Here is a 27,337-nt window from a genome sequence, read left to right as displayed (position 1 = left end):
AAAGGAATCCCAATGGCACAGTGTTTCTCAACAATACTGGGAGCTAGCATACTCCAGTATTCTGAGTGAAAATCATTTTCAACCTAGAATTCCACCTTCACTAGAATGAAGAGGGCGACAGACCTGCAGGCTCTAAGGGATGGGGCTGGGAACGAGCAGCAGCATCTGGCTGCAATGTTCCTGAAGGAACTATGGGAGGACCTGTTCCCCAAACCGAGAAAAAGGAAGATGCAGATTCCGCAAAGAGAGAACCCCTCGCAGCAGTGAGAAGACAGACCCTGCCAGGATGGCAATGAGGGAGACCCCGGGCCCCCGGTGGAGTCACCTCTGAGACTCTGATGTGCAAAGAACAAGAGGCGGGGCGGGACATCTTATTAAAACAGATTTGGATTTAGGAAGTCTGAGTGGTACCTGGGGTTCGGTGTTTTTCCACAAGCTCCAGCAGTATGCCGACTGCAGGTTCAGGGGCTACACTTTGGGAGTGCAGAACAACCAGTCTACACTGCACTCCGAAAGGGAGGGGGTGGAGAAGGAGAGAGAATTGCCTTTGGGAGATAACTGGGGATAGACTAGTGTCAGGCAATTATAATACAGTAGGCAAAGAAGAGGAATGGAAGAGAAGGAAAGAATAATTTTTTCAAATTTATCCGAGAGCGAGAGACGGGGACAGAGAAATAGAGTCCTAAAGAAAAAACAAGCCTGCCACCGGTAAAACCTGAGGAGGAAGGTGGACTCCCTTGACCCACCCAAACTCGGTGGTCGGCAGCAACCTGCACCGCTACGCAGACCGCCGGGACCCAAGATTCGGAGCCCTCGCGCCCCGCAGGCAGTGGGCGTGGCCTCGGCCCGTCCGGGCCCGGCCTTCAGTGGGCGGAGTCTTTCTCCTAAATTGGCGCGCCCACGGCAGTGCAAGGATTCGGATTGGTGGCTTTTGAACCCGGAAGCAGTCGGCGGTGCTCGGAAACAGCCGCGGAACGCAGGGTTTCGCTGGCGCTGCGGCTGCAGAATGGTCGGCGGCGGCGGTGGGAAGCGCAGGCCCGGCGGGGAGGGGCAACAGGTACTGCCAAGAAAGGCTGTGCGGGTTCCGAGGGGGCTCTTTGGGACACAGCCAGGGCACCTAGGGGCAGCTCGTTTCATACGTCCCGTGATCGCTGGGCGCCTGTTGTGTGTCGAGGCCCCTTCCCAGGGCCGCCGTTTCCCGCTCTCTTGGGGTTGGAGCAGGCAAGTGGTGCCTTTGCGTCTTCTGCCCGACTCCTCTTGATGCGCTTCCTGGGCAGACTAAGCCAACCAACGGTTCATTCATTCAGCCGGCCAAATTGATTGGAGCCCGAGCACCGAGCACCTGCGAGCCATTGCGGAGCGCCGCGGATTCCAGATGAATCCGGCTAGCCCTGTCCACGTAGAGCCCCCAGCGTGGAGAGGCGGGACAGAAGTGCACCCCCGCGCCCGTGTTCTGTAACGGTTTTGTTTGGGATTGTAACGAAGCTCCGTAGAAAATGTGGAGACCGAAGGAGGACTTAACACATCTTAGCGGCTGTTAAGGAAGACTTTTAAGGCAACTCACCTTCGAAAATGGTTCTTGCAGGCAGAGATGAGAAATGGGAGATCCGGTGACGTGAAAGTGCAGGCTGTTTGGAGAGCGTTCGGTCTTCTGGAGCCTGGGGGTTGGGAAAGAAAGGGGCTTGGTCACAAAGGCGCTAATGAGGGAGGATACACAGGATGTGCGTTCTCGAACTTCTGTGAGATTTTACAAGTTCTGTAACGACTGAAGTTCAGAGGAGTCGCGAAGATAGTGTTATCGTGATAACTCAGGTTTTAGAAAAATTACTGTGGCTGTTTTATAAAGTTAGGCGTTGTCGGAGAGCTTCCTTAGCTGTTCCGTGGCCATGGCTGAGGGCCTTCTCCAGACTGGGCCATGCTAAGGAGGAATACCAGGGTAAAGGATACTTAGCCTTTGCCCTCTGAAGGAAACAGCTGTCCTCGTTGTGAGGGTTTTGGAGGCGCTGAAAGAGTGTGCATGAAGGTAGAACTGAAAGATCTTTATCTCTCTTAAAAGAGGCAGTAAAGAAAGCCTTTGGCAGAGTCATAGGCTTAGTCAGAAATACAATACCAAAACAGAAGATGAGCCTGTGGAGACTTAGAGCTAGCTAGCAGTAATAGCCAGCATTGATATGTGATAGGGCTGTTCTGTTTATCTTAAAATAACTTACTCTTCATGCCAGTCTATGATATAGGTACTACGTAATCTGCCTGTGTAGATGAGGAATGGTAGAGAGAGGTGAAGTTGCCCAGGTGAGAGCTGGAAATCAAGAGGAGTCAATCCAGGCAACCTAACCCTTCTACCACACTGCCTTTCAGCAGCCAGAGAAGGATTCTCCAGCATCCTAGGTTTGAACCAGGCTTTGAAAATCTAATCTTAGATATTTATAAAAACAAAAGTTAACACAAAGTTACAAAAACAACAGAGGACTTGATAGGTTCTGGCTATGCTGTATTTATAGCTGTATAATGGTGGTCTGTCTAGCTCATAAGATAGTTGGCAGGGTTAAATTAGTTAATCCATAGAATTGCTTAGAACATGGCATAATGAGTGCAAGTATGTGTGTTTGTGGTTATTTTCTTGCAGTTTTCATGGACACGCACTTTTAGATCCATGTTTCAACAACCTCTTCAACTTTTTACAATCTCAGAAAGATGCATTATGATTTTTGGCATAATAAACTTATTGGTCAACCTACGGTCTTCTCTTATTTATTTAATAATAAAACAAACACTAGTGAACTGCTTGATCAACCCAAGAACTGAAACACTGACAGTAGCTCTACATCTATGAATGTGTTCCTCCCCTATACTTCTTGTCTAACTAGCTCTTATCACCCTGTTCAATTTAGCTACCTTCCTGAGTCTTGTGTTTTCCCTGCCTTCTTTTTATAGCTTTATCTCCTATAGGTGTTTACATAAACAAAAGTTTGTAGCTGTTTTTGAACTTCATAAAGAATAGCATGCTGCCTACAATCTTTAAGGTATCTTTCTTCATTAAATATATTAAAATTCATTCATATTGTGTAGTGTTTCTTTCATTAAATATAATATTCCATTGTTTGAGAGCCTTTTATGTCCATTCTGCCAATAGGCGTTTTATTTGTTTTTCTGCTCTTAGGAACAGTACCATCATTTGTATGCGTCATCTGATGCTTAAATACATATTTGTAGACTTTGAATGGCACTGAAAATTAGTAAACTTGATGGAAGAATGTAATATCAGAAACATCGAGGTCAGAATGCTCAACTCTAGCACTATTGACATTTGAAGACTTATTGACAAGGCTTTGTTGAGAGGGCCTATCCTGTACATTGTAGAATGTTGAGCAGCATCCCTTGCCTCTATACCACTAGATGACTGTAGTATGCATCTGCTTCCCCCAAATTATAACAACCAAAAAGATCCCAACTAAATGTCCCCTGAGGGTGGGGTAGAGATGAGAATCACCTCCAGCTGACAAACATTGATCCAGATAAGAATAAGAAAAAAATTATAATAAAACCTCCAGATTCCCAGAAGGAAAACAGACTGCTATTGTTAAACGTGGAAGACCATGGGTTTAGACTGGGTACCTGCATTTCCCCCAACAGACCAAACTAATAGAGTTTAATCAGTAACAGCTTTGGCCACAGAAGGCCCAGCAGCCAGTTAACTGATAAGGCTGTAAACTAATAGTTCAGCTGTTACCAACTGAGTGGTTGACTAGGCTGTAGCCAGTTCAGTTGTTTTTTGTGTCTGCTTTGTTTCCCTGTGAATGCTACCTGACAGTGTTGGTTATAGTTCTCAAAACCTCTGGTTCTGGGAGCTGCCTGATTCCTGAATTATTTTTACTGTAATGAAACAACTGCATTTAATTGGTCTAAGGAACTTAGCAAACTAAAGTTAAACTCCAGCTGAGCGTTTTATCTTTACAGAAATTTATTAAATATCTAATAGACATTATAAAACCTAGTATACTTATATTGCAGAGGTTTTAGAGGTGAGGTTTATAGCTGAACTGTGGCATTAAAAGGCCTTTTCTGAATTAATTGGGTTTTTGGCCCAGAGGTGGTGGTTGTTCTGGTAATTTTGTTAGAGACTGTTGATGCATGATGGTCTCTAACCTTCTCTGTCTTTATTTGGAGTATTAAAAGGGAGTTACCTGCTTTTAAAGTGAAGGCTCAGTAATGAATGTAGTGAATACTCTAGTTGGACTATTTTGCTGAAGAGCTGTTTAACTGTCAAATCACCTTATATTCGGTTATTGACAGTTTAATTATGGTGTGATCAATGATATTCTTTGTTCAAACCACAAAAACAGAATGATATCCTATTAATCAAAAGAGAACAAAATCTTTCTTTATTCCTGTTGTTGGTTTGCTTTTTTAAAGCTTTTTGTTGCTTCTGATAATGGAAAAAATTTTAAAACTTGATGTGGGGATCTCTTTTGATCACCATATAAACTGTTCTTTTTTCTTTGCCCCAAATAATCTGCTTTTACTGAGAAAAGCCAGTTTTAAGAAGACACATGTATCTCAAAAGAATGAGCAAATTTGTTATGCACTGAAAATTATTGACATTAATTTTGGAGAACTAAAGTTTTACATGCCCATTTCCAGAGCGAAAAAACAGTTGATGTAAAGAAGAGCAAATCCTGTGAAGCTGATGTCTCTAGTGACCTTCGGAAAGAAGTAGAAAACCATTATAAGCTTTCCCTTCCTGAAGACTTCTATCATTTCTGGAAGTTCTGTGAAGCGCTTGATCCTGAGAAGCCAGCTGGTGAGTTGCTCTAGGGTCATTCTCCTGCTTCTGTAAGAGCTGAGCGCGACCCCGGGAACTTGATTTATCCACAACGAAGTATAAGGCAGATGAATAAACAAGAGGGCGATTTTTGGCAAAGTTCTATTGATGTGAACAGAGTGAACAGAGATAACTCGTTGCCAAGTGGCTCAGTGAGAGGGACCTTCTGAAACCTTATTGAAAAGAGCAGAGAAGACTCCTGGGAAGGCAACCAGGAAGTGTTCTTCTCAGCAAGAAAAAAGCTGTTACAAAGAAGTGGTCTGGAGGTTTTATACCCTCTGGAAGTTTGTACAAGTGCTTTAAGAATAATGTTCATCATGTGATGATCTCATCCTGCCGTATCTCCCATTCTTCCCGTTTGGTCAGTCTCCGGGTCCAGGTGTATTATCTATGGTTCAGCCAGTCCCTGTTAGCTTGCTATTTATGGCTTTGGGCTCCTTAGCTTACAGTCACAGGTTTTTCTTTTATCCTGTTAATTTATAGTCTCCAGGCTTTTGTTTAAGTTTCCTTTTTAGTTTTTGCAAAGTGTATCTCTTAAGCACATACCCTTGTGTGCCTTAGTAACCAGTGGCTACTCCCCTGACCAAGTAGCCCTCCAATCTTTTGCTGGCTGCCTAAGTCTTACCTAACCTAGCTTGATTTCTCTTACCTGCATCACTTCCACAAATGCAAAACAGCATAGGAAACTGAACCAAGGATAAAAAACAGTTCATGGAAAAGGAACTTTTTTTTTGACAGGTAGAGTTATAGACAGTGAGAGAGAGACAGAGAGAAAGGTCTTCCTTTCCATTGGTTTACTCCCCTAATGGCTGCTACTGCCGGCATTGTGCCAATCTGAAGCCAGGAGCCGGGCGCTTCCTCCCAGTCTCCCATCTGGGTTTAGGGACACAAGCACCTGGGCCGTCCTCCGCTGCACTCCTGGGCCACAGCAGAGAGCTGGACTGGAAGAGGAGCAACCGGGACTAGTACCCGGAGCCCCAACCAGGACTAGAACCCAGGGTGTTGGTGCCGCAGGTGGAGGATTAGCCAAGTGAGCCACTGCGCTGGTCCGGAAAAGGAACATCTCTGCAAAGATGTTTCTAAAAAGAGAAATACAGTTAGAAAAATGTAGTATACCACTGTCACCTGTTATATTGGTAAAGGTAAATAAATAACTTCTTGACATTCTTTGATAGGAGTATGATGGAAAACAAGCACTTTGATTCCTGGAGTTTTGTACGATTTATGGTCCTTGGAATTTGTTGTACAGACTGGGTAAACTATGTTCAAGTATCTTTATTGAAACAAGTGGGAAGTGGCCCATCAGTAACATATCTAGTCAATGGATATTCATAGTTTTGAAAAAAATGAGGCAGATTTTAGAAAATTATAAAGTATCATGCCTGAAATATGTTAATTGAGAAAAGAAAATAGAGAGCACGCTGCTATTAATAGTAAGGGATACACATATCTTTGCATATTTTTCATGTACTTGCTGTTTCTGAAAGATACATGAGAAACTGATAATGGGTTATGATGGAGTTAGTTTTCAGTGTGTACTTTTTATACAGTTCAGATTTTTAAATGAGTAAGCATTTTCATATACTGTTGGTGAAAACATATATTGCTATGTACTCTATGAATTAACAATATACCAGAACACTGAAACTGTGCTGGTTTCTCTAAAAATGGTTATAGCTGTATACAAACATTTGTAAGCAAAGATTCATTTTATAATAAAATTAGAATAAATGCCTATTAATACGAGAAGAGATGGATATCTACCTCTTCTAATGGAATATCATGCTGTATTAAAATCATGTAAAAGAACATTGAATAACAGGAAAATATTCAGGAAATCTAAGTGGAGTTGGATGGAGGACGAAAAGCAGATGACGAAGCAGCGTGATCTCATTTTTAAAATATTAATGTCTGGTCATAGGGAAAAGTGTGCAAAGTTATTAGTGTAACATGCCATACTGTTGACCCTTGTTATCTCTGGCTAGTGACATAAGTGGTTTTAGTTATCTTGTTGCTTTATAATTTAAAGTATGCTCCCTAAGCTACAGCCAACATGAACTGTTATTTCCCTTCGGAGGAAACTAGCTCTGTTTCATTGTTATACCTCTTGCCAGGTGTTGTCTTGCTCTCTCCACTCCTTTTTTTTTTTTTTTTTTTAAAGATTTATTTATTTATTTGAAAGAGTTAGAGAGAGTGTCTTCCATCCGATGGTTCACTCCCCAATTGGCCACAACGGCCGGAGCTGCGCCAATCTAAAGCCAGGAGCTTTTTCTGGGTCTCCCACATGGGTGCGGGGGCCCAAGGACTTGGGCCATCTTCTACTGCTTTCCCAGGCCATAGCAGAGAGCTGGATTGGAAGTGTAGCAGCCAGATCTCGAACTGGCGCCCATATGGGATGCCCGTGCTTCAGGCCAGGGCGTTAACCTTCTGCACCACAGCGCCCGCCCCTACACTCATATGTTTTAAATATAACTGGGCCCTGCCTATAGTGCTTACCTTCCACTTAAACCAATAGCAGGGACCCATCTGATATTAGAAATTGCACATTTATATACTTGGTGATTGTGTCTGATTCCCTTCCACTGATGTATAAATGGAGAAAGAAGATGGAATCATCTAGGGTTAGAGTTGGCCAAAGAGATTGTCCAAGAGTCAAGGGAGTCTGGAGTAAGAATTATCTGAGGTGGAGGGAAAAGGAAGGAAATTGCTTTTTCCCATCCTTAATCTACACTTTCCTATTATCTTGTCTCTCCCTTAATCTGTGTGTTCTGTAGTAGCACATTTAATCTGTGTTTGAGGCAGTAGCAGCGTGGTAGTGAGAAAAGGTAAGGGGCATGGCTCCGAACATACCTACAAGGATACCATACTGTCTTGCTTTGGTTAAAATAAGAAACAGGGATGTTTGAAATGCGTTGGTAAATTTAATAGGAAATTCTAAATGTAAATGCCACATCTCTGTTACCGTGATTCCTTTTCCATTGAGTTTTTCTTTTTCATTGTTTATAACACCTGTATGCGTAACAAAAGATTTTTTACTTTTAAAAGATGTTTAAGACAATTTTTAGAAGAGGTTTATTAGTGAAAAAGCATTGTTTCCTGTCTACCTCTAGAAAGTTATCCAGATAAACTTATTTTTTTCATAGATTCGCTTTCCACGAGCCTTGGACTTCGATTAGTGGGTCCTTACGATATCCTTGCTGGAAAACACAAAGTGAAGAAAAAACCAACAGGCGTCAATTTTAACCTTCACTGGAGGTTTTACTATGATCCTCCTGAGTTCCAGACCATTATTATTGGAGATAATAAAACTCAGTACCACATGGGGTATTTCAGGTAAAGGATCTTTTCTCTGGAAAACAGCCACTGTCCTGATCATAGGAGCGCATTCACTAGCATCACCCAGTGTGAAGGGCTTATTTTCCCCTTATTGGAGGATACATAAGCTCCCAGTTGTTCTGTTACCATTTCTACCTGCTCTAGGATGGGTTAACTCTGAGGTTAACCTCACTAGTTTCTCCTTTGTGGGTATAACCTCTGCACCTCTCTTCCCCAACTTTGGGTTCAGAAGATCTCTTTTAGGTCAAGTAAGATTATTTAGAGCACCAGTTGTTTTTATTAAGATTTATTTGAAAAGAATTACTGAGGGGCAGAGAGAAAAATCTTCCATTCGCTGGTGCACTCCCCAAAACGGCCACAACAGCCAGGGCTGGGCCAGACCTAAGCCAGGATCCTCGCGCTTAATCTGTCTCTCCCACATGAATGAAGGAGTCAAAACACTTGGGCCATCTTCTGCTGCTTTCCCAGATGCATTAGCAGGAAGCTGGCTTCAGTAGAGCAGCCAGTACTCAAACCAGTGTCTGTATGGGATGCTGGCACTGTGGTGTAGGGGGTAAAGCCTCTGCTTGGAGACCAGCTTTACCCACTGCGTCAGAATGCTGGCTCCATAGAGCAGCAGTTGTTACTTAAATGCCGGAGTAGCTACTGATGGTTAAGAGTGGGTTCTAGAATCAGACAGACTGACCCTATTGCTTATTATGACTTTGCCAGTTTTTAGTGACTGTGACTTTCTTTGACTCAGTTTCCTCTCCTGTAACCATAGTGGTAATTATACATACCTGATAGGAATATTACGAGGATTAAAAGAATATATGCAGATGCTTAGGCTGTTAAGAAATGGAAGTAGGTTGAGTGGGAAAATACCTTGTCCACGTGTAGCAGTAGAGATGCTATGCCTTAAAGTGGAGATTAAATGTAAAATAATAGAAGAAAACACAAAATATGCCCAGGGTGATGTATTGTGGTAAAGCACAATGCTTATGGAGCCATAAATTGGGTTATATGGGTTCTGCTTCTGGCTTTGACATTGGCTTAACTATTCTAGTAAGTTAATGTCAAAGTAACTGAACCTCCGTGTATAGGTTTTCTTGATTTTAAAATAATTTGGTTGTATACATGAGTAGTATCCTTTCATCTCTAATTTTTATGTATTTGAGAGGCAGATGGAGGAGAGTAAGGTATTATCTGCTGGTTCATTCCCCAACTGCCTGTAAAACACTAAAGGTAGGGGCAGGCCTGGTCTAAGTAAGGAACACAACTGAGGTCTGAGTGGGAGGAACCAGTTACCACCGTCTCCTAGGGTCTCATTGGTAGAAAGCTGGAATTGGGAACCAGAGCTGGGAGTCAAGCCCAGACACTTTGTTATTGGACCCAGTCATCTTAACTGCTAGTTTAAACACCCACTGCTCCCCTCTAATGGTCTGTCCTGTTTTTTTTATTTTTCCACCTTTCTCTCTTTTTCTCTTCTTTCTTGTCAGACTCTAGGACAGAGGAGATGATATATAATTTTCTCTATTTCTTTGGAGAAACCTTATTCCCCCTTTCACTACATTTGGAAATAAAGCAAATATAAAGGGGCTGGTGCTGTGGCACAGAGGGTTAAAACCCCAGCTGCTCCACTTCCAATCTAGCTACCTGCCGATGTGCCTGGGAAAGTAGCGTAGGATGGCCCAAGCTCTTGGGACCCTGCATCCACGTGGGAGACCCAAAAGAAGCTCCTGGCTTTGGATCAGCTCAGCTCTGGCCATTGTGGCCATTTGGGGGGTGAACCAGAGGATGGAAGACCTACCTCCCTTTGTAACTCTTTCAAATTACTAAAGTAAATCTTTTAAAAAAATTTCAAAGAATCTTGAAATAATTTTTGGTTATATAAAGAATTTTAGGTTCTGTTATAAAAATAAGAATTGCCATTGATAGTTTTAAGAAACTTGGAGGTTTAAACCTGGCAAATTTGTTTCAATTGAAAAAAAAAAAAACTTACAGGTATAAAGTTATTGTCTATGACCTAAAATTCTAGCTTGCCTGATAATTGAAAATATATATTTTGCTTAAACAGGGATTCCCCTGATGAACTTCCTGTATATGTTGGTACAAATGAAGCAAAGAAAAATTGTGTAATTGTTCAACATGGGGATAATGTGTTTGCTGCAGTCAAGTGAGTACATATTTTATTTCAGTTCCTTTATTTATAGTTAAGTATGTTTAGTTTTTATAATGTTACAAAAAGGAAGTACAGTTTTGAGATCATTCTATATTTGCATATAATTTTATCCAGTTTTATTTTGCTACTTTTCCCCCTAAAATATTTTATTTAACAAAAATATTATGGAACCATTATACAACCATTTTATTTACAGAAAATACTGCTTATTCTGGACCTCAGATATCCCTTGGCAAATTCAAAAGCTTTTTTAGACATTTGACTTTAAACACTATCATAGAGAATTCAGTTTAAGAAGTTCCAATCATTTCAGTAAGGTAGATGCTTATAAAATCCTTGGAAGGGCTGATGGAACAGGCTGAATCTCCAGGAATGAGTGTCATGTTGCAAAACTGGCTCCCTGATGGTGCTTATACTGCCCATATCTGTCTTTGATATGGGCAGTAAAATAGATGCCCTGCCCCCTGCCTGTCAACCTCCATGTAGCTGAGGATGAGTTAATGAACTCTCAGCTACAGGTGCTACAGAACAACCCGATGCCTCTTCATCTGGGCTCATTGATGAAAGCAGCATAAGCACAGCCTCCCCTTGATATCTCCCCTACCTTTCAGATTTCAAAAAACTGCGTTGCTTGGGAGACACTGGTTCTCAGGTGGAGCCTACACTTGAAGCGTGGTATGGGAAATGCAGCAAGCTTTCATGTGGAAAGGCTTGGAATGGAGCTGAGTGAGCCAGTCCTAATCATATCAGCATGACTTCCCATAACTGACATGATTAGAAGCCATGTGTCATCAGCTATGCAGTTTTTTTTACAATGTAATCTGTCATTTTTACATAATTAAATCACTTTTAATATGACCTCATTTAATACTGCCCCCTTCCCCCTTAGTTTATTTGAGAGAGCAAGCTCCCATCTGCCAATTTACTAAATGGCCAGAGCTGGATCAGGCTGAAACCAGGAACTGGGAACTAAGTCCAGGTCTTCCATGTGTGTGGCAGAGACCCAATTACTTGAGCCATCCTTTGCGGTCTCCCACAGTGCATGTTAGCAGGAACCTGGAATCAGTAGTGGATCTGGGACTTGAACCCACAGGTACTCCACTGTGGGATATGGGCATCTCCTGCAGTGTCTTAACCACCAGGAAATATACCTACATCTACTCTCCTGCTAAAGCAATTTTATTCCTTATGATTTAATAGTGCAAATTTTCAGTGAAGAGAATTCAAACTAACCTAGTGTAATCAGCTTTACATACACGGTGGTGTATCTACATGGTGGTGTATCTAAAGGACAACTACATTGTAGGTGTATAAAAGACTTGTTACTCTTCTGAGTTTTTTTTTATAACATGTTGCTTGGTAGTTGTAATTTATAGCTTTTTTAAACCTTTCACACTTATTTAATTTAAATTGGCGCCATCTTTACTAGCAACTCTGGTTATTTACTTGCTTATTTGTTTGTTTACTGGTTATTTTCTTGGCATCTCTGGGGGAGACGCTTCGTCTTGTGCAGGGTACCTGCCCCATAGTAGTTGCTCCATAAATCATAATTCATTTTACAAATACCTGGGCATGTAAAACATGCAATTTTTTTTTAATTCTTAGTGTCATTTGTCTTAACAGAAATCTCTTTAGAAAGATAACATAGTAGTGGTTATCTAAAATAATCTAACCTTTCTGGTATTTTTTAGCTTATTGGAGAACACAGAAAATGAAAATGAAAAAAAAATATCATGGGTGCTATTATTTATAATTTAGGTGAAGACCAGCAAGTGAGTATTTGAGGAACTACTGCCAATAATTTATCTCAAACACGGGGGTAGAAGGTTATTTTGAAATATAACTATTTTAATACTTAAGTATTATCACTGTTCTAATTTGGGGCAAAGGAACTTCCTATACTTAAATCAGCTGATCAGAACACTTAATTTTTCTTTATATTTCTGATTTATCAACCTGAGTAAGATCTTCCAAGCAGTTTGTTAGACAAATTATTTTTATACACAGAAGAAAATTCTGTCAAATTTAATAGTAGCTAAAGAAATCCAAATTAAATCAGCAAAGATCAGTGAAGGTTAGAACTGTACTCACCAATAATAGCTACACTGTAAGAAACTGTAGTGATGTGTTAATTTGGAAAATCTTTGTAGAAAACAGTTTGAAAAATGTTTAAGCAACCATTTCCCAAGATATGACAGATAATTAACTTGCCTGGTAATCTACTAAATACACATTTTATACCCTTGAGTCAGCAATCCTGCGTCTCTCTGTTGATTAAAATGATTTTGGGGGCTGGCATTGTAGCATAGCAGGTAAAACCACCACCTGCGATGCCACCATCCCTTGTGGGTGCCAGTTGAAGTCCCAGCTGCCCCACTTCTGATCCAGCTTCCTGCTAATGGCATGAGAAAAGCAGAGGAGGATGGACCAAGTGTTTGGGCCCCTGCACCCACATCTGAGATTAAGAAGAAGCTCCTGGCTTTGACTTGCTCTGGCTCCGGCCGTTATAGCCATTTGGGAAGTGAACCAGCAGATGTAGCTCTGCCTTTCAAAAAAATAAAATCTTTTTTTTATTTTTTTTTATTTTTTGACAGGCAGAGTGGACAGTGAAAGAGAGAGACAGAGAGAAAGGTCTTCCTTTGCCATTGGTTCACCCTCCAATGGCTGGCGCACTGTGGCCGGCGCACCGCGCTGATCCGATGGCAGGAGCCAGGAGCCAGGTGCTTTTCCTGGTCTCCCATGTGGGTGCAGGGCCCAAGCACCTGGGCCATCCTCCACTGCACTCCCTGGCCACAGCAGAGGGCTGGCCTGGAAGAGGGGCAACCGGGACAGAATCCGGTGCCCCAACCGGGACTAGAACCTGGTGTGCCGGCGCCGCTAGGCGGAGGATTAGCCTAGTGAGCCGCGGCGCCGGTCCTCAAAAAAATAAAATCTTAAAAAACAAAAGAATTTTGGACAAGTATACAAGAGCTCATTACAGATTGTCTATAAGAAAGAAAAATTGAAAACAGCATATATCTCCAGCAGTAGGGAAAAGTAGGTAAATATAAAATGCCCAAACGCTATAATGCCATGATAATAATTTACCTTTTTGTGAAGAGGGTAGATAACAGAATAGTATAGAATGATCCTGTTTCTTACTCTGATGCATATGGAAAAAAAAAATCTAAGGATATTTAGGTTTAGAATATTTACCTTTAGACAACAAAATTAAGAGTGATTTTTTTTTTCCTTCTGTCCTTTTTTTTCCCCTCCAAAATAATAAAAATAAACTGTTCCAGGGAATTCTAAGTCAAAACTACTTGTGATAATAAAATGCAACACAAATATGGGTAAGACTGTTGTCACTGTGGCAAGAATCAAGGTGGTAGCACAAATTAGCAGCAGTTGGCCTCGAGGCAAAACACACTGATATGATGGTTTGAGTTGAACATTCTCCCACTGTCACTGAGAAAGAGTGACCGACACACTCTGGTAATCTGGGCATGGGTGATTGTAGAGCAGAGCACATATTTTCTCAAATGAGCCAAAGACGACACCTGACTGATTGCATTTGTTGCCAGTGATACAATGAAAGGATTCAGACAAAAATTAGGCTGGGGAAATTTTAAGCTTGACAACTTTTCATTACATAAAGACTTTTCTAAGGAGATTTGTAGTATTAACAGATGTGATTTTTTTGTATTCTTTTGTAATGAAATTAACTTGATATGATGAAATGTCAACATTTAAGAAAATCTGTAACTTTGTAAGCCTGTATTTTCCAAATAACCATTGCAAAACTGCTATGAAGCATGCATATGCAAAAGATTCAGAGTTCAGGGCAGTGGATTTAATGTAACAACACAAAATGTCCATGTTTACAGCTTCAGTTCGCACACTGGACCTTATCTTTAAGCATCACCAAGTAGAGTATTGGAGAATAGGTTAGAAGCTGGGAAAAAAAGCTTGATAAACTGATAGTGCTGCCATCTTACACTATTACCATTATTATGACTGACTGCCTTAAATAGTGGTGGAAGTCAGGCTGTTTTATCTGGGTCTTGATAGGTGTATAAGAACTTACTAGAATGTGAAGAAGGGCATTTTAGCAGAAGGAGTGATATATGCATCAAAATAAGGAAATAAGTGGCACAGAGTATTTGTATGCCCCATATGCCATGCCAGAGAGGTGGAAGAAGACTGAGGACTGATTGACACAGGCCAGATATGACCAAGTTCACTTTTTATGGTTAGTGTAGACATATTCTACTGATACACTATTGATTGTGACTGAAGGTAGAATTTAGTGTGAGTTTCAAAAATGGAGCTAATAGCACCCACTATAAATGTTCTAAGCCTGTCTTTACAGTGCCCAGCTATGGTTCATTGGAGTAAATACTATACACCCTCAAATGCTGATAGTAAATAAAAGTGAATTTCTTCCTGGAGTCTGGTAGTAGTTACAGTTGAAGGGATTGGTTTGTGTGTCCAACTGAGTGTCACTTCTAAGCTTCATTTGACTGTTGACCCTTTATACTATTGTCAAAAACTTAACCTGTTTATAATAAAATAGTAAATTTTTATAACATGTACAACTCATACTTTTGAAACTACCTCAGATTGTGCTGTTGTATGGGCTTATAAATTAACTTTTCCTTTTCTTAAATTTATTTTGAAAATTTTTCTAATTTTTCTAAACTTAGATTTGAAGTTAGCATTTAAAAAAAATTGGCTAACCTTAAATTATAGCAGTTTCCTCTGGCTCTTTAAAAATAAAAAAAATCACTTTTGGTATATACATACAGCTTTTTACTCTTACACCAAACTTCTCCAAGACAGGATGGCAATCTTAATATCAAGAAGCAATGCAACTTAAGATGACTTAATCTCAGCTTTTTAAATACCTCCTAGGTCTTTTGCTGGACACATTAGAGAGTTAATACTAACTTACCATATTTGTTATTTCTGTGACTGGCAGCTCTTAATATTCCTTTGCCCTTTTTTGGAGAGATCTATTCCAGAATCTGAGAGAACCATTGGCAGTTACTCTGCAGACTTTTTCTTGCATGGAACTTGACATTTTAATGTAGCTGTCTTAATTTTCCAAAGTCCATGTCCTTAATATAGTGGCTTGCAATATAATAAGGACTTTTACTTCTTTTTCAGATTATTTTTGATGAAAAAGCTTAAAGAAGTAACAGATAAAAAGAAGACTAGTCTCTTGAAAAACATAGATGACAAACTCACAGAAGCAGCCAGGGAGCTGGGATATTCACTGGAACAGAGAACCATGAAGATGAAACAGAGAGATAAGAAAGTATGATTTAAATCTGTCGGTCTCTGTTTTGCTGTATAGCACATTTTCTGTTCTTGAAAAATTCAATTCCACTAGTATATGTGAGTGAATGACTTTGTCCCTGTGTGTGATTAGAAATACTCATGTTCTGTCCTAGAATAACAAAGCACTATATAGCACACCAGAAATCAGTGTTTTTATACTGACACTACCTTTCAGTACTTTGTATGCAAAGTCTGCATGTTCTGAGTTCCCTCATTTAATCCTTACAGTAAATCTGCAAAGTAGGAATTAACCATCTTACGCAAAGTAAGTTGAAGCTTGTTTAAGCTATGTGCCTTGTCCAAAATCATAAGTGAGGGATCTGAGACTTAATTTTACATCTTTATTTTGAGCATTCTTTCTACCCTGTCTTACTAATTAGTTTTATCCCGCTTTGCCTTGTCTATAGCTAGATTATTTTCATTTTTGAAAATGTATACTAGTTAAATGATGCTAAATGACAGTACCTCATTCATTCTACCTGCTTCCAGTGTGAGACTTTAGGCTAACACTCAATCCTGTAACAGGATTTTCCGAACTTCATAGTTCTAATCTTCATGATAAACGTAAGATTCTGTTGATCTGCTAATAACTGATACCTCTTTATAGACAGTTAGTACAGTTAATTCTTTGTGAAAAATGTGAAAGTACATCCTTATCACGATGGCTATTGTATATCATTCACCCTGAATAAAGAAGAGAAGTCAACAGCTACACCACTGTCTTTGTTACCTCACCACTGTACTATGACTTGCTTTTTACACTTATGAATATCTTAGATTACTACTTCATATTTCCAAATTTAAGATTAGATTTTTCATTAATTTTAAAAGAAAACATAGTGTTAAAAACTTTCACCCTGAGATCCAAAGTTACGGAAACAGAATGTCATGGAATTTTATGTTTTGGCAGGAATCTTGAGGATCCTTTTTTTAAAGATTCATTTGAAAGTCAGAATTACACAGAAGGAGAGGCAGAGAGAGAGACAGAGGTCTTCCATCTGTGGGTTCACTCCCCAGCTGGCTGCAACGGCCAGAACTGCACAAATTTGGAGCCAGGAGCTTCCTCCAGGTCTTCCTATGTGGTGCAGGGGTCCAAGGACTTGGGCCATTTTCCACTACTTTCCCAGGCTATAGCAGAGAGCTGGATTGGCAGTGGAATAGCTGGGACTTGAATTGGCACCCATATGGGATGTTGTCACTGCAGGTGGCGGCTTTACCCACTATGCCACAGCACCGCCCCTTTTTTGTTTTTAAGGTGTTTTGGTTGGTTGGTTGGTTATTTATTTACCATGGTTAAATTTTTTCTTTTTTTTTTTTTCTTAGGTTGTCACAAAGACGTTTCATGGAGCAGGCTTGGTAGTTCCAGTAGATAAAAATGATGTTGGCTACAGAGAGCTCCCTGAAACAGATGGTAATACATTTCATACATAAACATGTGCCTATGTGTTGATATACTTCCAATAAGGAAAACCTCCTCAGTATATAACTGCATGAATGTCTTTTGTGAGACAGTCACTAGACCTTAGTTATAAAGAACAAGCTGATTTTAATCGTGCCTGAATTAGAACTGGGTTTGTAGCTGTTACAACCTTGAACAAAGTATAACCTCACTAAACTTTTTTTATCTGTAAAATGGAGTTAATGATACTCACCATATTAGGGGTACTTGGGGGTATAAACATAAGATGCTTAAGCACAGTGCTTATGCAAAATATGGTAGTCAGTGTTAGAATTTGAAATATTTTAATCTGTTGCCTAGTTTTACTTAACTATTTGATTCTTTGACATTAATCATCTTGCAAAATAGTAATTATTAAAGTAGGGTACGTTTGTTTTATTTCTTTGTGAACATTTCTTATTTGCAAGCAAAACTAGCTTTAAGAAGCCCAAGATCCTGAACTATTTCATCTATTTAAAGATGAAAACTTGAGAAATTAACTATAAGATATAATTATTGCAATGTTGAAGAGAATTTTTTTAACTTTTATTTAATGAATATAAATTTCCAAAGTACGACTTATGGATTACAATGGCTTCCCCCCCATACTGTCCCTCCCACCCACAACCCTCCCCTTTCCCACTCCCTCTCCCCTTCCATTCACATCAAGATTCATTTTCGATTATCTTAATATACAGAAGATCAGCTTAGTATACATTAAGTAAGGATTTCAACAGTTTGCTCCCACACAGAAACATAAAGTGAAAAATAATAGATGATTTTTTTTAAATGATGATGAAATCAGATCAGACCTATTGTCATGTTTAATCCCAGTGAGAGTCAAGTTGGGAATTGATAATTTCTTTTTTTTTTTTTTTACAGAAGATCAGTTTAGTATGCATTAAGTAAAGATTTCAACAGTTTGCAACCCATAGAAACACAAAGTGAAATATATTGTTTGAGTACTCGTTATAGCATTAAATCTCAATGCACAGCACATTAAGGACAGAGATCCTACATGAGGAGTAAGTGCACAGTGACTCCTGTTGTTGACTTTACCAATTGACACTCCTGTCTATGGCATCAGTAATCTCCCTATGCTCCAGTCATGAGTTTCCAAGGCTATGGAAGCCCTCTGAGTTCTCCGACTCTTATCTTGTTTAGACAAGGTCATAGTCAAAGTGGAGGTTCTCTCCTCCCTTCAGAGAAAGGTACCTCCTTCTTTGAAGACCTGTTCTTTCCACTGGGATCTCACTCGTGGAGATCTTTTGCCAGAGTGTCTTGGCTTTCCATGCCTGAAATACTCTCATGGGCTTTTCAGCCAGATCCGAATGCCTTTAGGGCTGATTCTGAGGCCAGAGTGCTAGTTAGGACATCTGCCATTCTATGAGTCTGCTGAGTATCTCACTTCCCATGTTGGATCACTCTCCCCTTTATTTATTCTATCGGTTAGTGTTAGCAGGTACTAGACTTGTTTATGTGCTCCCTTTGACTCTTAGTCCATTCATTATGATCAATTGTGAACTGAAATTGATCACTTGGAATAGTGAGATGGCATTGGTACATGCCACCTTGATGGGATTGAATTGGAATCCCCTGGTATGTTTCTAACTCTACCATTTGGGGCAAGTCAGCTTGAGCATGTCCCAAATTATACATCTCTTCCCTCTCTTATTCCCACTCTTATGTTTAACAGGGATCACATTTCAGTTAATTTTCAACACTTAAGAATAACTGTGTATTAACTACAGAATTAAACCGGTCATATTAAGTAGAACAGACAAAAAAACTACTAAGAGGGATAATATATTAAGTTGTTCATTAACAGGGCTATGCTGATCAAGTCACCGTTTCCCATAGTGTCCATTTCACTTCAACAGGTTTCCTTTTTGGTGTTCAGTCAGTTGTCACCAATCAGGGAGAACATATGGTATTTGTCCCTTTGGGACTGGCTTATTTCACTCAGCATGATGTGTTCCAGATTCCTCCATTTTGTTGCAAATGACTGGATTTCATTGTTTCTTACTGCGGTATAGTATTCTAAAGAGTACATATCCCATAATTTCTTTATCCAGTCTACCGTTGATGGGCATTTAGGTTGGTTCCAGGTCTTAGCTATTGTGAATTGTGCTGCAATAAACATTAGGGTGGAGACCGCATTTTTGTTTGCCAATTTAAATTCCTTTGGGTAAATTCCAAGGAGTGGGATGGCTGGGTCGAATGGTAGGGCTATATTCAGGTTTCTGAGGAATCTCCAGACTGACTTCCATAGTGGCTTGACCAGTTTGCATTCCCACCAACAGTGGGTTAGTGTCCCTTTTTCCCCACATCCTCGCCAGCATCTGTTGTTGGTAGATTTCTGAATGTGAGCCATTCTCACCGGGGTGAGGTGAAACCTCATTGTGGTTTTGATTTGCATTTCCCTGATTGCTAATGACCTTGAACATTTTTTCATGTGCCTGTTGGCCATTTGGATTTCCTCTTTTGAAAAATGTCTATTGAGGTCCTTGGCCCATCTCTTAAGTGGGTTGTTGGTTTTGTTTTTGTGGAGTTTCTTGATCTCTTTGTAGATTTTGGTTATTAACCCTTTATCTGTTGCATAGTTTGCAAATATTTTTTCCCATTCTGTCGGTTGTCTCTTCACTCTCCTGACTGTTTCTTTTGCAGTACAGAAACTTCTCAATTTGATGCAATCCCAATAGTTGATTTTGGCTTTGACTGCCTATGCCTCCCAGGTCTTTTCCAGAAATTCTTTGCCTGTGCCAATATCTTGAAGGGTTTCTCCAATGTTCAATTCTCAACTTCCATTTCACCTCTTCTTAACTTCCCTATTATGAACATCCCTGTTGATATTACTTTGTTATCTGGTTCTGGGGGTTAGGGAGGACATGGGGATAAAACTTAAAGGGAAGTCAATTATTACTTCCTCAAATAAAAATCAAGTATAGGAATATATTCAAAATACAGAATACTTGGCATCCTATTTTTCAAAACAGAACCCACTCCCTTGGTAGTTACCAGTGTTTGGAGGTGGTTCCTGGAACCTGCATTTTCAGGCAGTGCCCTAAAGAAGCTGTTCTCAAGCTGTTACTGTACAGAGTCTGCAGTCAGTAGGTTGAGATGTTTCATGTGACGGCTGTTCACGTGTAGCTTTGTGCTGTGTCCCTGTCACCTTAGATGAATTCCATGGGGGAGATGACTGAGGCAGAGTCATCCAGTACTAGCCACTAGCCACATGTGGCTACTGAACACTTAAAATGCAGCTGATGTGACTGAGAAAAGATTTATAATTTTGTCTGTTTTATCTGTTGAAACAAGATTGAATGTTTTTATGTTGAATATATATCAAAATGATACTACATTGGAAATAATGGTTTAGCTAGATATATTTAATTTTTACTGGTTTTTTTTTGATATGGGTTCTGAAAAAATTTAAACTGCCAATGTAGCCCGTGTTGTATTTTATTTCTCTGGGAGAAGCTGATCTGCACCTATGTCTCCTCCTGAAGCCAGAGGAATCGGTCTCTGACGGGGAATGAATGCAGATTCTGCCTGCTGTTGATTTTTGCTTGTGCTCTATGTGATCATCTGTTCTCTCTGCTCATTAATCCATATAAAGCTTTAGGAAGCACTTTGCCATATTGTTTGGGAAAGGTTGAGAACGTGTGTTGTACAGATGGCAGTGTCTGACACGTAAGGGTAGTGGATATTCAGCTGTATGCTCTGGACTAAAGCTTGTGGTCCTGGGCTTTGTGTCCAAGCCTAACATGATACAGTTGATCCTTCTGCAGTTTACTGACATTTTAACGAGACCTAGTGGCAAGACAAAATTAAGGACCTAATATATTTTTGTTCTTGCTAGGTATTGTAATGGATTGACCATTTGTTAATGTGTGCCCATGATCATCAAATCACAATGAAATTTGCTCCCAACCAGTATCTCCTTTGAAACTGCTTATGATAATGTTTTAACCTGACAAGGAAGATACCAATACCAGTTATTGAGCAATTCTTAAATGCTATGTATGATTTATAATATCAAGTAATATGTATATAATTAATATTATTTAATCTTCACCCAACTTATTAAAGTAGATCTTTTCTCATTTCTACAAGGGAAACAGATCCAGAGTGGTAACACTAGTAAATGAGGGAGCTAGATCTCAAATTTGGTCTGACCAAAGAAAGGAATATTGCTGAGCTAATTGACTGATTTTTACTTTGCCACATCACTATGGCTTAGCTCAAGTATTCCAGTTGATGTTGGTGACTAGCTTAGTAAAAGTTCCTTACTCTGTTCTAGTACATATGTGATTTGCTAGGGACAAAAATGGAAATATGATATGGAAAGTGATAAACTTTAAATTATTTGCTAACAAGATAAATTGGACTTCACTTCCAATACCAACTCTGATTTGTTATGGCTGTCTGGAGCACTGTGGGGAGAGCACTTACAGGTCTCTGTCAGTCAGTGAAATCTTATGGGTGCTATTAAGAACCATATAATTTCCTAGGCTTAAGAAAGGAGATTTTTGGAGGACACCCTGTTGGCTTGAAATGATTAGTGCTGATTTTTTTCTGAAGGAAGGCCATGAAGCTTAGATAAAATCTTTTGATTTTGTAAAAGTTTAAAATCAATAAGGATATCACTATGTGTTAGGGATAGGCAGGAATTAGGTGATAAAGGTTGCCATTTGTCCAGTGTGATGCTTGCCTATCAGAGATGGGAAAGGAAATACATTTTGTAACCTCATGAACAGCATGCATTCTGTATGGTTGTTGTGACTGAATCAGATACTCAGACTGAACTTAAAAGCCCTAGTATATCTTTACTACCCCTGATAATCTCTTTTTAAAAGACTCATTTATTTATTTATTTGAAAGGCAGTAACAGAGGAAGAGGCACCCAAGTGCCTTTGTAACAGCTGTGATGGGGGCAGGCCAAAGCCCCCCAGGAACCCCATCCCCATCTCCCATGTGGGTGGCAGGAACTCAAGTACTTGAGCCATCATTTGATGCCTTCCCAGGCTCATTAGCAGGAAACTGGACCACAAGTGAAATAGCTGGGACTCAGACCAGCACTGGGATATGGGGTGTCCCCAGTGGTGGCTTAACCTGCTGTGCCACAACTCCCCAGGCTTGATAATCTTATTGTACTGTGTATTTTTAGTATCATAAGGATATTGTAACTTTTAGATAGAATTTTAAATTGTGGGTTTTTTTTTTTTTTTTAAATTATTTGAAAGGCAGAGTTGTGGAGGCAGACAGACAAATCTTCCATCTGCTGGTTCACTCCACAGATGGCACCAATGACCAGGGTTGGGCCAGGCCAAAGCCAAGAGCCTGAAACTCCATGAGATCTCCCACATGGATGACAGGGGCCCAAGTACCTGGGCCAGTTTCCCAGGCACATTAGCAGGGAGCTGGATCAGAAGTGGAGTAGCTAGGATTCAAACTGGTGCTGACAGGGGATGTTGGGCATTTCAAGCGCCATCTTAACCTGCTGTGCCATAGCACCAGCCCCAAAATTACTTAGTCTTAAGTGTCATTGTTAATGTTTTAACCAGTCCTCCTCTGGCTAAACATGTATATTGGTGGCTTGAAAAATATCCATTCTTTCATTATTAGATTACATTCAGCAAAGTGGTTTGTCAAAAAGGGGGCATGATTAGCAAAGGGAGGTCTAATTCATCATTTTTCATTACCTTCAAACTCACTTGCATCCTGAAATCTGATGCACAGTGGCATCCGGAAAATGACGAAAAATGTTAAAGTCAAAATAGAAATTTGAAGCTGCTGATTTTTTTTTATTCTTTAAATAAATATTAAAAATTTTCTGTTCTTAACCTCAAATTATTTTGCCATGGCAACACTTGTCTCTAGTCTATTTTTGTTTAATTCACATCACTAGTAATTTTTTGCCCTATCTTACCTTTATTTTCTTTGTAAGGTTTTGTTAGAGGGAAAGACAGAGAAAGGCCTTCCTTCTGCTGGCTCACTCCCCAAATGGCCGCAATGGCTGTACTGCACACCAATCCGGAGCCAGGAGCTTCCTCCCAGTCTCCTACACAGGGACAAGGGTCCAAGCATTTGGGCCATATCCTCCTTTCCCTTCCCAGGCCATCGCAGAGAGCTGGATGAGAAGATCTAGCAGTCAGGGTTAGAACCGGTGCCGCAGGCAGCAGCTCAACTCACTGTGCCACAGCACTGGCCCCCGCCCCATCCTACCTTTTTTTTTTTTTTTTTTTTTTTTTACAGGCAGAGTGGACAGTGAGAGAGAGAGACAGAGAGAAAGGTCTTCCTTTTGCTATTGGTTCCCCCTCCAATGGCCGCCACGGCTGGTGCGCTGCGGCCAGCGCACCGCGCTGATCTGAAGGCAGGAGCCAGGTGCTTCTCCTGGTCTCCCATGGGGTGCAGGGCCCAAGCACTTGGGCCATCCTCCACTGCATTCCCGGGCCATAGCAGAGAGGTGGCCTGGAAGGGGGGCAACCGGGACAGAATCCGGCACCCCGAGTGGGACTAGAACCCGGTGTGCCGGCGCCGCAAGGTGGAGGATTAGCCTATTGAACCGCGGCGCCGGCCCAATCCAATTTATTTTTAAAAAGTAAATTTTACTCTTAATCTGGATTTTCTTTCATTGTTTTAAAAGATGTATTTTATTTGAGAGTTAGAAGGGAGAGACAGAGATCATCCATCCATTGATTCACTCCCCAGGTGGCTGCAACAGCCGTGGGCCAAGAGCTTTATCTGAGTCTTCCACGTGGTTGGGAGGGGCTCAAGCACTTGGGCTACCTTTTGCTGTTTTTCCCATGCCAATGGGAAGGAGTCAATGGGGGTAGATGCTGAGCAGCCAGGACTCCAATGGTTGCCTACATGGGATACCAGCCGGAGCATAACCCACTATGTCACAATGCTGGCCCCAGATTGTCTTTTTTTATAATCCAACTCCTAATTTGGTGCATAGGCTAACCTATGGACTGGAAGATTTTCTGTATAGGACCAGATGGTAAATGTTCTAATTTTTCTGAGTTGCTTAGTTTTTGTATATTGGTGTTTTATTTTCCAGCCACTTAAAAAGAAAAAATATACTTAGCTTGAGGGCAGTTAAAAATAGGTGGGCCCCCTTTGGCCAAAGTTTACTCATTCCTGCACTAGCTAGCCTACTGAAAATCTTTGAAAGCTTATATAAAACCATGATTGCAACTAAATCCATTGTGAAATAGTCACACCTAGCTATTACCAAGAAATCTTTTCAGCCATTTTTGTGCTTAAATTTTAAGTAGAAAAATTATAATGTTGCCATTCTACATTATAGTTCTGTAGAATCCTACCCCAAGGGGCATCAGTTGTATTCCTTCAAAGTCATATGAGAACTCTTCCCCCTCTAGTCTTCCTGTGGTTCCAAGTTTGTTTATAAGTTTTTGACGGTATAGATCATCTTTGTATGTCATGGGTTTCTTTCAGCTGACCTCAAGAGAATTTGCAAGGCAATTGTTGAGGCTGAAAGTGATGAGCAGAGATTAAAAGCTTTTGCACCCATTCAGGAAATGATGACCTTTGTGCAGTTTGCCAATGATGAATGTGATTATGGCATGGGGCTCGAGCTGGGACTGGATCTTTTTTGCTACGGTTCACACGTAAGTAAAAAACATTTCCACCTCTCACCCACCACCAAACCCCCTTCTTTTCCTACATGTACATTTATACCCAAGTTCCAGCATAGGTAGACAATGAATTTAGCTTGTATGTCAAAATGAACTTTTATTTAAAAAAATTTATTTGAAAGGCACAGTTACAGAGTGAGGGACAGAGAGAGTCAAAGATCTTCCATCTGCTTGTCATTTGCAATGGCTGGGGCTGGGCCAGGCTGAAGCCAGGGGTGAGGAGCTTTATCCAAGTCTCCCACATGAATGGCCAGGGCCCAAACATTTGGGCCATCTTCTACTTCTCCCAGGCCGTTAGCAGAGAGCTGGATTAGAAATGAAGCAGTTGGGAAATGAACGGGCACTGATACGGTATTTAATTGCCACAGGCAGTGGCTTTACCTGCCACGTTACAACTAAGGCCCCAAAATGAACTTTTTGAAGTGATTTTTAAGCAGCTATTCGAAAAATATCCACTTGAACTTCATTTTGTATTTGGGCAGTTGTGAGTAACCAAGATAATTTGCCTTTGGGTTAACATTACACTGAATTTATTAGACATATTATAGAGCTCTCTGCTTAAGTTTGGTCTGGATATATGGCTGTGGGTATGCACACACACCTTTCCTTAGGCTCTGCTGCTTCTCCATGTGGAAGAGGGTATTTCTTATGGTGCTCAGACTCTTCAGATGAAGAATATTATTTTAAACATCCTTTAAATTTAAATATAGGAGTGGTTTATCATGAACTATTCATGCATTAACTAAGAAAAATTTTCTTAATATCTTTATCGGTGCCTATTCTACCGTAGTTGCCCCGAAATCAAAATTAGGCAATAAGGTGTGGTGACTATAACATGCTTCTGGGGCTGTCTATTTAAAATCACATCTTCCCTAGCTGTTACCTGTTTCCTTACCTGTAAAATAAGGACACACATGCACATGCAGGCACACAGGTACCTGAACCTCTTAATTCTCATTTAATTCACTCAGAGGCAAAGTATCTTCCCTGAGTTCACCCAGAGTCAGTGGCCACCTCTAATTCCCAAGCTGTCCAGTAGCTGTGAACCACCTGGTTGTTGAAGTCAGCCTTGTTTTAGTAGGTCTGGGAGGAGACCTGAGACTTTTTAAGTGCTCCCCGGCGACGGTAACATTGCTGCTCTACGGACCACACTTAGACCAGCAAGACTGAACAAGTAGCTCGGAACCTTTAACGTGCTTCAGAATCATCTGGAGGGCTTGTTAGGCATAGTTTGCTTCCTCCCACTTCCCTCAAGTGTGAATGAGTTCTTGGGTGGGTCCTGAAAATTTGCATTTCTAACAACTAACATGTGAAGCTAGCTGATGCCACTGGCCAGGGGAGTATGCTTTGAGAATTCTGCCCTTTACTTCATACATGGCTTGTTATCAGTTCAGCTAACCAACATGCTTAACAGCCAGAATGACACAATCAGAATAGTGCTTGCCCTGCCAGAAAGGACCTAGCCTGGTAAGTAAGTAGCACTGTGAAATGTGAACTAGCTAAATAGCAGATTTAATATGAGAATGAAATACTAGGAGTTATGAAAAGATTTAGCTCATAGTAAATGTTGTTTATCAACAGAAGAAATGCAGCATTACTTGTTTTTCTAAAAATTACTTGATAAACCCAAGGCAACTAGTTGTTTATCTGAAAGGCAGAGTTAGAGAAGGAGAGAGATCTTTGATCTGCTGGTTCACTCCCCAGATGGCCACAAGCCAGGAGCTAACTCCCAGTCTCCTACATGGAGGCAGGGGTTCAAGCACTGGGAGCATCTTCTGCAGCTTTCCCGGGAGCATTAGCAGTGAGCTGGGCCTGAAGTGGAGTAGCCAGGATTCAAACTGGCGCCCATATGGAATGCCAGTGCTGCAGGTAGCAGCTTTACCTGCTACGCCACAGCACCAGCCCAAGGCAATGACTCTTTACCAGGGATGGTGGTAGTTAAGTGGTAAGGAATGAGAGAAGTAATTTGAGGATAAAGGGGACTGCAATTTGAAACCCCACATTCAGTATACCTATTCTAGAATCAACAAAGTAAAATAAATCAAAATATTGCGTGGTGGGAGTATACTGCAGAGAAGAAAATATTTGAGGGCATAGTTTGACATGAAAAAAGGTCGCTAATACCTCGGAATATGGAAGTTTTTTGTTTGGTTTTCTTCAAGATATGCCAATAGTCTTTGAGTAAAGATTGCCCTTGGATAGAATGTGCAGTGCTTATCTCAAAATGCACTCTACTGATCAATTGAGAGAACAGTAAAAATGATTTTGGAAGCAGACTTTGTTAAACAAGTGCTTTCTCAGTGTATTTTCTGCTACATTCTCTGCTTAATGTAATATTCTTTTATTTTTCAGTATTTTCATAAAGTTGCTGGCCAGCTCTTACCTCTTGCATATAACCTGTTGAAGAGGAATCTGTTCGCAGAAATTATAGAAGATCATCTGTCAAACAGAAGTACAGAGAACGTAGACCAACTTGCGGCCTAAGTGAGATTGGCTTTGATGTAAAGCTTTACTATTAAACTTAATTTTTGTTTTGTTCTTAAGGAATACAGAAAATAAACTGATGGAAACTTTACTAAAAACTTTTATAAGGC

General features: G+C 40.5%; 1 protein-coding gene and 1 long non-coding RNA gene across 7 annotated transcripts in view; one reads left to right on the top strand and one right to left on the bottom strand.

Moving 5' to 3' along the window:
- Positions 1-2,049, bottom strand: part of LOC103345455 (uncharacterized) — a 30,436-nt gene extending 28,387 nt beyond the window's left edge. For 2 of the 3 annotated variants that reach the window (XR_016228918.1, XR_016228917.1), the window contains exon 1: positions 1,565-1,690. This is a non-coding gene — a long non-coding RNA (uncharacterized LOC103345455). Of the gene's footprint in view, positions 1-1,564 lie in introns of all 3 variants that reach the window. The other variant, XR_011386267.2, reaches the window with a different exon arrangement.
- On the top strand, positions 950-27,325 carry HPF1 (histone PARylation factor 1). Of its 4 annotated transcripts, none has more exons than XM_008249759.5 (8): positions 950-1,057; positions 4,642-4,801; positions 7,966-8,155; positions 10,215-10,313; positions 15,468-15,618; positions 16,965-17,052; positions 24,544-24,716; positions 27,096-27,325. In XM_008249759.5, exons 1-8 carry the CDS (start codon positions 1,007-1,009, stop codon positions 27,225-27,227), a joined length of 1,044 nt encoding a protein of 347 aa, XP_008247981.1. In that variant the 5' UTR covers positions 950-1,006; the 3' UTR covers positions 27,228-27,325. The 4 variants fall into 4 exon arrangements, with proteins under 4 accessions (XP_008247981.1, XP_089181627.1, XP_089181628.1 ...); XM_089325500.1 differs by lacking the exon at positions 950-1,057 and adding an exon at positions 2,938-3,023; XM_089325501.1 differs by lacking the exon at positions 7,966-8,155.
- Positions 27,326-27,337: the final 12 nt, after the last annotated feature.

This window comes from Oryctolagus cuniculus, chromosome 2, assembly GCF_051225735.1.
Source record: "Oryctolagus cuniculus isolate XC-2025 breed Fujian yellow rabbit chromosome 2, ASM5122573v1, whole genome shotgun sequence".
NCBI classification, from domain to species: Eukaryota; Metazoa; Chordata; class Mammalia; order Lagomorpha; family Leporidae; genus Oryctolagus; species Oryctolagus cuniculus.
This window is presented reverse-complemented; position numbering and strand designations above follow the sequence as displayed.